The sequence below is a fragment of the Ascaphus truei genome, chromosome 20, assembly GCF_040206685.1.
Source record: "Ascaphus truei isolate aAscTru1 chromosome 20, aAscTru1.hap1, whole genome shotgun sequence".
NCBI lineage: Eukaryota > Metazoa > Chordata > Amphibia > Anura > Ascaphidae > Ascaphus > Ascaphus truei.
The window spans coordinates 18,766,923-18,778,581 of record NC_134502.1 but is presented as its reverse complement, the minus strand read 5'-3'; the positions used below and the strand labels follow the sequence as shown (position 1 = coordinate 18,778,581).

At 47.3% G+C, this 11,659-nt stretch overlaps 1 protein-coding gene across 3 annotated transcripts; it reads right to left on the bottom strand.

The window, feature by feature from the left end:
• Positions 1–2,505: 2,505 nt before the first annotated feature.
• Positions 2,506–10,036, bottom strand: UBL5 (ubiquitin like 5). 3 transcript variants are annotated; one of them, XM_075577396.1, is made up of 5 exons: positions 9,891–10,036; positions 6,158–6,221; positions 5,826–5,909; positions 5,617–5,654; positions 2,506–2,805 (listed from the first exon to the last, which is right to left on the bottom strand). In XM_075577396.1, the coding sequence occupies exons 2-5, from the start codon at positions 6,211–6,213 to the stop codon at positions 2,762–2,764; spliced, it is 222 nt and encodes a 73-aa protein (XP_075433511.1). In that variant the 5' UTR covers positions 6,214–6,221; positions 9,891–10,036; the 3' UTR covers positions 2,506–2,761. The 3 variants fall into 3 exon arrangements, with proteins under 3 accessions (XP_075433511.1, XP_075433509.1, XP_075433510.1); XM_075577394.1 differs by lacking the exon at positions 9,891–10,036 and adding an exon at positions 6,972–8,127; XM_075577395.1 differs by lacking the exon at positions 9,891–10,036 and adding an exon at positions 6,897–6,980.
• Between the last annotated feature and the right edge of the window lie 1,623 nt (positions 10,037–11,659).

The following is an 11,659-nucleotide window of genomic DNA, read 5'->3' as shown; positions in this document are numbered from 1 at the left end:
ACTTCGGGTAGAATCATAGCCCCCCGGTGCCTCAACCACACTTCCGAACGCTCAATGAACCACAAGCTTTCACCATCTTATTCAAACAATTTCTTCAAAGTGCAGGTCTCCTCTAGGACAGAGATACAAAGTAAAGATCTACTCACAAATTCATAATGAAGTTCTCCATTTAATGTGACAGCAAGAACTGTGGAATAACAACGTTTCAGGTCCCATATGGACCTTTCAGCAGGTGATGAAATGTCCATATGGGACCTGAAACTTTGTTATTCCACTGTTCTTGCTGTCACATTAAAATGAGAACTTAATTATGAACTTGTGAGTAGATCTCTACTTTGTATCTCTGTCCTAGAGGAGACCTGCACTTTGAGGAAATGGTTTGTCTGTGTTGTGTTGGTTTCTCCTCACCTGAGGCTGTTTCCCCGCACTTTGGGATTGTACCATGTTATTCAAACCTCCCGCCACAATGACCCATAATCTCTCACCACCTTATCGACCATAGATCCAAAACAGAAGTCCCAAACTCTGTATGAAGCCTCGTTATTTTACAAGTAGTTAGCGTAATATAAGCATTGTATATTCCCAAGACTCCACCCCCCCCCCCCCCATGTCTAAGAATACATGGAAAACATGTTCATTGCGGTCTCATTCATGTAATTATTTTGCTTAAGAGGCAGTCCCTTCTACACGAAACTGGCGTTTAAGGGTTTCAATATGGGTGATTGACACCAATAAAAAGTTAGTTTGCAAGCATTGTGAAAAGCTGCATCAGTCAAATAGCACACGTATAGAAAAGCAAAATACATACAAATGTAATTAAACAAAAAAAAGGAAATCACCATACAGAAGCCACATTTCCATTCCTGTAGACCTTGCTAAGGGCCATAGGCTCCTTGATTACTGTCCTGAACAAGTGTGCACAAACACCCCTCTCTCCTCTTATCGTTCTCGGCTCCAAGGCCTCGTCCAGGGTGACGCTGAGCAGGAGCGCACGTTGGCCGCGATGAAACACATTGTTACGTGTGTGGCCAGCATGAGCGCGCCCGGCGCTTAGCTGCTTGCCGAAGCAAGCAAATGTGATTGCGCCGCTCGCTGGCGCGTCACGTGAGTGGTTCGCTCAATGTGGGCGAACCAGCGCTGTGACGTCCCGGCCGCGCCCCCTCCCCGCGCGCAATTAGCCGGCCATAAATCGCCCGGGCCCAGCAGAGCGCGTGACGTCACCGCGCACGAGCGTCAGCGTGCTCGCTCCCTGCCTGGCCGCAACCTAAGAGACAGGACAAGCTAGAGGTTCAGGAGTAAACACTCAATAGCAACCTCCCCTGCTTTAGAGACCCCAATTTCAAGCAAATTATTAATTTCCAAAGAAACCAAAACAGACATATTTGCTCTGTGTCGGATTACACTTCCTTTGTTTTAGGGAAGATCACATTTTTAAGGGATATTTCAAAATGGGAGGATTAATAGAGGGGTGCCTAGGGGGAGTTTTTCCATCTGGGTCCTAGCTTGCGGGCACCCTATAACCCTTCCCCCTCATTTGAATACTTCATCACTCTCCTATATTTGGGTTATGGTCGGTGGGTCAACACACAGTTCCATCAAACATTCCAAGGAGGATTTCAACAAACGCTTGGACGATTTACATAAGACCCGGTTTCCAATTGGTCAGAACTCCATAATATGACACATTAATATATGCACATTGATTATTTGCTTGGGGACATTGTCCATTAACTTTCCGGTTCATACTTTGTAGCACTGATTAAAAAAAAATATTTATAAAATGTTTTACCAGGAAGTAATACATTGAGAGTTAACTCTCGTTTTCAAGTATGTCCTAGGATAATGAACTGGATGTTCTATCCCAAGGGTGCGCAAACTAGGGGGGCGTGAGATTTTCATGGGGGGGGAGAGGAGGAGGGGGCGCGGCGGTTAACAGGCCCCACACTCTTCCCGGAGGCATTTAAATTAAATACCAGGGAGCACGTGCGAGGCCTCTGTAACTTCTCTGACTTGGTCTCCAGCAGCTTTAAGCGACACGTCGTCACATGCCGTCAAAGGACGTCGTGACAACAGAAAACGCAGGACACCAGGTAAGGAAGGAGTCACGAGCAGACACGGGGAACCGCAGACAAACGTTTGCGCACACCTGTTCTATCCTATAAGCAGTGGTTGACAAATCACCAAAAAATCTACTCGCCACCTAGTACCAAACGTGTGCTGCCTGGGCCAATATTTACTCGCCCGGGGGTTAAATCCACTCGCCCGGGGCGAGCAAATGTATAGGTTTGTCGAACACTTCATATAAGTGATATTTAATAATGTGTCCATCCCTATTTAGCAACATATATTAAAGATGTCAAAATCAGGGCATTTTGTCAACATTTGCTATGTCAACTACTACCACTTTTTTTTTTCCATCGCAGAAAATACTGGTTTATTTGCTTTATCTAGAAGTTTAGACAGCGGATCTAAAAATGTAAAAGTATTTTTACGCACTCGGAATCATGGATTTGCCCAAACGGATTTTTTTTTTTTTCCCCCACTGGTTTTTAATAAGAAAAACAAAACGGGTTTTAATAACAAAAAGGAAAACAGAGTTATTTGCATCCAGGGTTTCTGGGGTGTGCAGTCCTGATGGTGGTCACATTGTAGGACTCCACAGCAGGATGGAGGAACCGCAGACGTTACACATGGCGCCCAAAGGGAATGATATTCCTCACATAGGAGAGACAGGACGCTGGATACATGGGAGAGAAGCGGGTCACTGGTAATATAACTCCAGGTTCATGCCATCGTGAATTTCATCTTTAGTGTGATCGTTAAGGAAGTGAAGGCACCAAAATGTAGTGTATCTACATATTGCAAAGCCAGTATAACCAGCCTCTCACGCTGACGAGACCCACAACGGTTGAAACAGCTGTCTGCATGTAGGGTTACTGGCTATGCACTTTAACCCGGGCTGTGCTGAAAAGCTGTGTAATGTGGCAGGCATAAGCTTACAGGGGTACATGGATTTGAAGCAAAAGGTGACGTTGTGTGCTCATTTGCAGGTCATTTCCCAGAATCCCTTGCTGCAGTGGAAGCACTGTATGCTAGGCGATAATGGTGAAAACCAGAGTTGCAGACCTGTCTGAAATGTGAATGTGCTCACAAGTAATTTGTAATTTGCTGTATACATACACACATTTACATACACAAAATATATGATATACGGTATGTATGTTTACATACAATAAATCAAATATGTAAAACTATAAGATAATTAATCTAAATCGTCTAAAAATAAAGTTTCCCTATAATTGCTGCCAACAGTACCTCAACGCCACAAACAGTTGAATATGAAGGTCTTTGAAGCCAAAAATATGCAGGTGCAAAAACAGACAAAATGGTGCAGTAGGTCACGAAATCATGAGCAAAAAGTAGACTGGCAAGTATTGCACGCACATCTAAAATTGGCAAATCTCTGTATGCAAGGTAGGCTGAGGAAGCCTAACAGCGAAACGCATAGGGTGTTGGTAGAGCCCAGGAGTGACTGGATTGTGCGCAAATGGAGCTGCACCAGTAAGCGAGGAGACGATTATCCAGGTCTTCGGCTAAGTCATTCCGAGGGGGACGGAGCCCGAAGAGACGCGCAGGACGTTTGCTTCCTGATCGGAGATTCTTCCGGCTTTGGTCCTTGGTATAGCGCCATTATTTTGAATGTATGCAAGTGCATGACTTTTCCTTATATTAAAGAGAAGACACTATATTTTCTCACCTTCCCTCTATCAGAGAGGCTACCACTTACCACCATCCCAGAGGAGAGCAGGTCGCAGCCAGTTTGAGGCGAATGAGCAGCCTACCGTATATACTGAGATAGGGCAATTCTAGAGGTTTTTATATGTGAATGCAAGCAACCATCTTTTCGAGAGAGTCAGAGTAAATACACAGATACATATAGACAGTGGTTGACAAATCACCAAAAAATCTACTCGCCACACATAAAAATCTACTCGCCACCTAGTACCAAACGTGTGCTGCTTGGGCCAATATTTACTCGCCCGGGGGTTAAATCCACTCGCCCGGGGCGAGCAAATGTATAGGTTTGTCGAACACTGCATATAGATATAAACACACAGAATATGTGATCTGCAGTTCGACACTATGCATGTGTACATACAGATGTGTATGTGTGTATACTGGTATTACCTCTCTGGATGTGTATGTGTATACCGGTATTACCTCTCTAGGCATGTATGTGTATACCGGTATTACCTCTCTAGGCACGTATGTGTATACCGGTATTACCTCTCAGGGCGTGTATGTGCATACCGGTATTACCTCTCTGGGCGTGTATGTGCATACCGGTATTACCTCTCTGGGCGTGTATGTGCATACCGGTATTACCTCTCTGGGCGTGTATGTGCATACCGGTATTACCTCTCTGGGCGTGTATGTGCATACCGGTATTACCTCTCTGGGCGTGTATGTGCATACCGGTATTACCTCTCTGGGCGTGTATGTGCATACCGGTATTACCTCTCTGGGCGTGTATGTGCATACCGGTATTACCTCTCTGGGCGTGTATGTGCATACCGGTATTACCTCTCTGGGCGTGTATGTGCATACCGGTATTACCTCTCTGGGCGTGTATGTGCATACCGGTATTGCCTCTCTGGGCGTGTATGTGCATACCGGTATTGCCTCTCTGGGCGTGTGTGTATACCGGTATTGCCTCTCTGGGCGTGTACGTGAATACCGGTATTACCTCTCTGGGCGTGTACGTGTATACCGGTATTACCTCTCTGGGCGGGTACGTGTATACCGGTATTGCCTCTCTGGGCGTGTATGTGCATACCGGTATTGCCTCTCTGGGCGTGTATGTGCATACCGGTATTACCTCTCTGGGCGTGTATGTGCATACCGGTATTGCCTCTCTGGGCGTGTGTGTATACCGGTATTGCCTCTCTGGGCGTGTACGTGAATACCGGTATTACCTCTCTGGGCGTGTATGTGTATACCGGTATTACCTCTCTGGGCGTGTATGTGAATACCGGTATTACCTCTCTGGGCGTGTATGTGAATACCGGTATTACCTCTCTGGGCATGTACGTGTATACCGGTATTGCCTCTCTGGGCGTGTATCTGTATACCGGTATTGCCTCTCTGGGCGTGTACGTGTATACCGGTATTGCCTCTCTGGGCGTGTATCTGTATACCGGTATTGCCTCTCTGGGCGTGTACGTGTATACAGGTATTGCCTCTCTGGACGTGTATACCGGTATTGCCTTTCTGGGCGTGTACGTGTATACCGGTATTGCCTCTCTGGGGGGGGGGGAGGGGGGATTTCCCACGAGCAGGGAGAGATCAGGGCTGTTGCTAGGAGGCTGGGCAGCTTCCGCCATCCTGATTGGTTGCTGCTGGGTAATGCAGCTATCAGGAGGAGATGTCAGGAGCCTGGGGGTGGGGCCAAGTAGAGGACGAAACGGCATGGAGCGGAGATGGGGGGGGTGTTTCTAGCGTGTCGCACCTTTCACCATTGTGTCCAGTATTTTTGGAGAAGCCACCTGGTGCCCCTAAGCACTATGTATAATACTGTATATATGTAGTTGGATGTGAGGGAAGTTAAAAGGATACAGTCATTTAATGTCACATGGTCCTTGAATATGGTGTACCTGGAAGAGAAAAATAACAGCTGAAAGAGGAGGGGGGGGGGAGAGAAAAATAACAGCTGAAAGAGGAGGGGGGGGGTTAAAAATAACAGCTGAAAGAGGAGGGGGGGGGGTAAAAATAACAGGCGCACAGACTCCAAGCAACTCAATTTGATCACAATCAGACACACTCACCACTTCTTCAGTACAATCTTCTCCCATCGGGTCCCTGTTTGAGCTGCAATAAGCTTTTTCAGATCCTTAATGGTGTCCTCAGAGCTAAACAGAATTGAGTCAAGGAAACAGAGGTCCTGGCAGTAATCTTATAGGGCTATAGTCAGCTCTGCATGGCAGGATTTCCTTATTTTCTAAGTCCACATGTCCCTCTGTATGTTAGGGTGTTAGCTCAGCGGGGCAGGATTTCATATTCTCAATGGTCCCTCCTCCCTATATTATATCTGTGTCCCTCATGTATTTTAGAGGGTACGCTCTGCTGGGTAGGATTCCTTTCAGTTTACAAAGGATACTTGCACTTTACTCTGACTTTCTTCCCCAAACGGTCATTACAAACAACTTCAATCATGATGATTTCTGGGGGTGAGGAAAAGTAAGAGAGTAACTTCATTATTACTATTCCTGGGAGACTTTACTAAAAAGTATACATAGAAATGGTGTGTGTGTATGTGAAAGCAACAAGGAGATCACAGACAGCAATTTGGGTTATTAGAGGTGGGTTTTACAGGTAATGGGAGCGTCAAGCAGGGGGCATGACAGGTACGGGAAGCATGACAGGTACTGGAAGCATGACAGGTACTGGAAGCATGACAGGTACTGGAAGCATCAGGGGAAGCATAACTGGTCCTGGGAGCATCAAGCAGGGGGCATGACAGGTACTGGAAGCATGACAGGTACTGGAAGCATCAGGGGGAGCATAACTGGTACTGGGAGCATCAAGTAGGGGGTATGACAGGTACTGGGAGCATCAAGCCATGGGTATGACTGGCACTGGGAGTATCAAGCAGGGGGTATGAAGCATGGGGCATGACTGGTACAAGGAGCATGAAGCAGGGAGCATGAATAGTACTAGGAGCATGAAGCATGGGGCATGACTGGTACAAGGAGCATGAAGCAGGGAGCATGAAGCAGGGAGCATGAATGGTACTAGGAGCATGAAGCAGGGGGTATGCTGGGTACTAGAAGCATGAAGCAGGGGGCATGAGCGGTACAGGAGCATGCAGCAGGGGGTAGGGGCACTGGGTGTATTACCAGTGATATCCTCCTATATATAGCGTACTCCTGCTGATATCAGGCGAGAGCATTATTATTGTACCCTGCACTTACCAACCCCGGATGTTTCGCCTTTCCACTAACAGGAAGTGACGTCACTGCCCTTGGCGGTCTAGCCCCTTTTTTTCTATGGTCTTGGAGGTGCGCCTGCCGCCGGGCTCTATGGAATAAAGCAGACGCTCCAGCCTCTGGCGCCACAACTCTATGATTACAGAAGACGCTCTAGCCTCCTTTGTCACTCACAACTCTATGGTTACAGAATACGCTTTAGCCTCCCTGGCGCCTCAACTCTATGGTCACAGAAGACGCTCTAGCCTCCCTGGCGCCGCAGCTCTATGATTACAAAAAAAAAAGAAAAGACGGTCTAGCCTCCCTGGCGCCGCCACTCTACGATTACGGAAGACGCTCTAGCCTCCCTGGCGCCACGCCTCTATGATGCGGAAGGCGCTCGGTTTCCATGGAAACAGACTTCAATGACATCAAACACACAATGATGAATACAGTATTAAGCAGTCTCTTTATTAACCACTGCAAGGCGGTCATTAAAGAACAAAGTTACCACGCAGGTGTTATGTCATTACACATTGTATTTGAAATAAAACCAGCTGAGAAGAGGTTAACATACAGCTATCCTTCTTTTATTGACATGAGAGCTTCAGGACCAAACTACAAACACCTATATAACAATAGCATGTTCTTGTACAGCACCGATAGTTTTACGCAGCGCTTTACAGAGACATTTTTGCCGACACAGTCCCTGCCCCGTGGAGCTTACAATCTATGTTTTTGGTGCCTGAGGCACAGGGAGATAAAGTGACTCGCCCAAGGTCACAAGGAGCCGACACCGGGAATCCTGTCACTGTCTTTACTCACTGAGCCGCTCCTTCTCCTCATTATATAATCCCTATTTAGCAACATATATTAAAGATGACAAAATCAGGGCATTTTTGCCATCATTTGATACGTCAACTGCTATCACTCTATTTTTTCCCCATCGCAGAAAATACTGGTTTATTTGCTTTATCTAGAACTTTAGACAGCGGATCTAAAAAAAAATTAAGTATGTTTACGCACTCAAAATCATGGATTTATCCAAACTCACACTGGCCACACACATTGCCGCAACGGGTCCAGCGTGAGCGCACGCCCGCTCAGCACCACCCTGGACGAGGCCTAAGGCCGAGTCCATACAAGGACAGGCCGTGCTGAGGCGTGCGGACGCTCAGCGCTGAGCCCCTGCATCCTCAATGAGGATGCCTTGAGAGGGGGCTCGCGCGAGAGTCCGCAGGCGTGCGGAGGCTTTGGAGTTTTCAGCCGAGCGCCAAGCTGTTTTTCAGCGCGCTGTCGGCTGAAAACCTCCAATGAGAGTGGGGCAGCGTCAACGTCACGGCGCCGTGACGTCGGCGCCGTGACGTCGACGTCAGTGCGTCGCGGGCGATTGGCCCAGCGACGTCACTGCCCCGCCTCCCTCAGTCTCCCCCCACCTCCGATCGCGGACGCTGGCTCGCCTGTATGTGCGTGGAATTGCACAGCTTCTGCAGGCGAGCCTCAGCGTCCGCGCGGTTCAGCACGGCTCAACCCTCTATGGCCCGGGCCTAAGAATGGTATTGTGGCAGAATAGCTGCAGAAGTAGCTGTAACTGTGTCATTTTGCTATAGGATATGCTTGATACTGAGGGTAATGTGGGTATAATACTAGTAGCACTATACGAGATGCTTGGTTATAAATGTTGTTGGTCTATACCAGTTCTATGAATGTAGTATGGTGATTGTACAAAGTAACTTTACTGTTGCAATGCGTTCATATCAAACAGTTATAAGTGGCTTGTTTTTTTTTTTATTACAGTACAGGAATTGGGAGAGTTTAATGTGTTTGCAAATCATTTGTGGTGTGTATGCTTCTTGTAAATGTTCAAGGGTTATAATAAGTTTCACGGTAGGGGTAGCCAGCCTATAATAATAAAGGCGAAGCCCGGCTGACTACTCCAAAACCGTGTGTAATGGCCGCCTCTGCGAGGCTTATTTTGACCAATGTATAGTTTTTTTCTTTGTGTAACCCCTTCCAGAAAAGAGCTAATCACTTTCTTATGTCTGGAAGGGGAAAGCTGTATGTCTTGGGAACAGGGAATGTAATGAATGTATATGTTTATAAACACACTTTATTCCCTGTAAAGGAAAATGTATTCTTCATGTTTAAGTGTAGCCTGTTCCCCATGCAGTTGGAAAGGCAGCCAGTGTGTAAAAAGTGATGTGTAATAATTCCTTTGCTGGCAGACACAGTAATTCAATTACCTGTGCTGCTTGCAAAGAAATATTGGTTTGAGGCAAATGGTAGGCAGGGAAGGGCTGGCTATCAGGTCCGGGGATGGGTTCTCAGTGGGGAAACCCTTTGTTCCCCGCTGACCTGCAGGCACCGTCCCAGCGGGCGATTTGGGGCTGACCGGGGGAAGCCATTGCCGGGACTGAGTCCCTCAGCGCAATTCCCGTAGGCAGTTTTCACATCTGCCGCCTCCCAGCCGCTCCGTCATCCAGGGGCGGTCCTGGACACTTAAGCCGGCCCCCCTCCTCCCATTGATGCAGTCGGGCGAGCCCACGTGGTGCCCACGCCTGTGATTGGCTGCCTGGTCATGATCCGCACTGCGATTGGCCGCCAGCTCCTGCTCCATGTCGAGGATAGCCAGCGGGGGCTATGTAATAATACAATAGTGGAATAAATACCTGGCGCATACAAAAAGTGATAATATTAACAATACAATATAATATATTATAAAGGATATATCAGTGAAGTGAAGTCTTTTCAAAGTCAATAAGTGAAATGGACTCTGTCCTTGATTTGGGTAGAATAAAATCACTCTCCTGCAGCAAGTGTGTTCCTATTGATTGAGACAAAAACAGAGACACCACATAGCGCAGTATTGACTTAACAGTAGATGAAGTTCTCCCCTGTATGCCTCTAAATGAAATGCCCACTTACTAGATATAAAGTGGGTCTCATGCAGTTGAGAGAATCTGTATCTTTGTTTCTTCAAATCCAGACGTTCACAGGTTAACCCGAACCCCACGTGTTGATTCTGTCTCTCCTGGATCCTTGAAGAAACTCCGTCTCTGGAAGATGTTTTCTCTTTCTGTGCTGCTCTCCTGTATGTGTCTCCAGCGTGGGGATATACAAACAACAGAGGATTGCGCAATACAGTAAAAAAACTTTAATGACGCATCCTAGCTAGCTGCAGAAATATACTCACAAGTTCCGTGAGTTTAAAAACAATTCAAACGCCCGACCCGGCTGTCCCACAGCACACCCCAGTCTCTGTCAGCTCCTGCCTCTGGTCGCGTGTGTTTCGCGCTATCCAGACTTGCGCGTGCTGACGTCACGGTTCAATGAACTGACCGGAGAGTGGATGAGAGTCCTGATTAACGTTCACTTTAGGCTCCTCCCTACGCGTTTCGTGACGGGGAACGTCACTTCGTCAGGGGAATGTGGAGCCTATGCAATCCCTTGTACTTATATAGCTCATTCTTACTTAACAATTAAACAATTAAAGACAGCACAGATGCATTTACTGCTGATTTGATTGCAGTGGGGTAGAAAAACATCTTGGTGAATTACATTGCCAATAGAATTCAAATGCACTGTCATAGCTAATGTTGATTAATATACAATAAATAAATATGACAAATGATATAACAAATAAAATACGTTACTAATAAAAAGAGGAATAGGTTATTTAAAACAATATTCTCAAATGGTAAACAGTTATGAGTGATCTGACCTCTACAATGTGTGAATGAGTGAGGGAGCTCTCATAGGAATGAAGCTAAATCAAAGTCTATATTTAGACCTTTGGGGGAGAGCGTTTTTAAAGTGTAGATCCAGAAGCTCTCTTGCTGAGATACCTTCTGTAATCTATCACCTCCTCTAATCCCCACTTTTGGGCTATCAATCCCTATGCATGTAAGACCCTCTGGTAACATGTTGTGATGTATCTTAAAGTGGTTTGAAACACTATGTGTCTCCAAACCCTTTTTGATATTGTACACATGTTCCGCGAATCTTCTCTTGAGGGGTCTTCCCGTTCTCCCCACATATTGTAGGCCACAGGGGCACTCCAAAAGATACACACAAAAGCTTGTCATCCGTCATCCAGGGGCGGTCCTGGACACTTAAGCCGGCCCCCCTCCTCCCATTGATGCAGTCGGGCGAGCCCACGTGGTGCCCACGCCTGTGATTGGCTGCCTGGTCATGATCCGCACTGCGATTGGCCGCCAGCTCCTGCTCCATGTTGAGGATAGCCAGCGGGGGCTATGTAAGGAGCGCGACCGGTGCAGGGAACCAGACACTCCTAGGTTTGATCCGGTGAAGCACTTGGCAGGATTTTCAAAAGCTCTCTGCTCGGAATAGCAGAGCGCTCGGCAGGGAAGTGCCGGAGAAGCCCGGCCAGGTTGACGGACAAGCGCTGGAGGTGCAGACAAGTGAAGAGAATCTCTGGAGGCGATCGGAGACGCGCTAGCGGGCTTTGTAAAGGGGCTTTGCGTAAAAGAGCGTACACAAGCACCGCGCACAGTGGAGAAGCGCCGGAGAAGCCCGACCAGCGGAGACAGTGTGTGGAGCTGATCGAAGACACAGCTGAGCGGGAGATTCAAAAGTGCTTGTGCTGGATAGCACTGAGAGAAGAACTGAGAAGCCTGAGACAAGAAGCAGACAGCGTAAACCTACCAGGCACCTAGTTGAAGCTAGAGACTTCC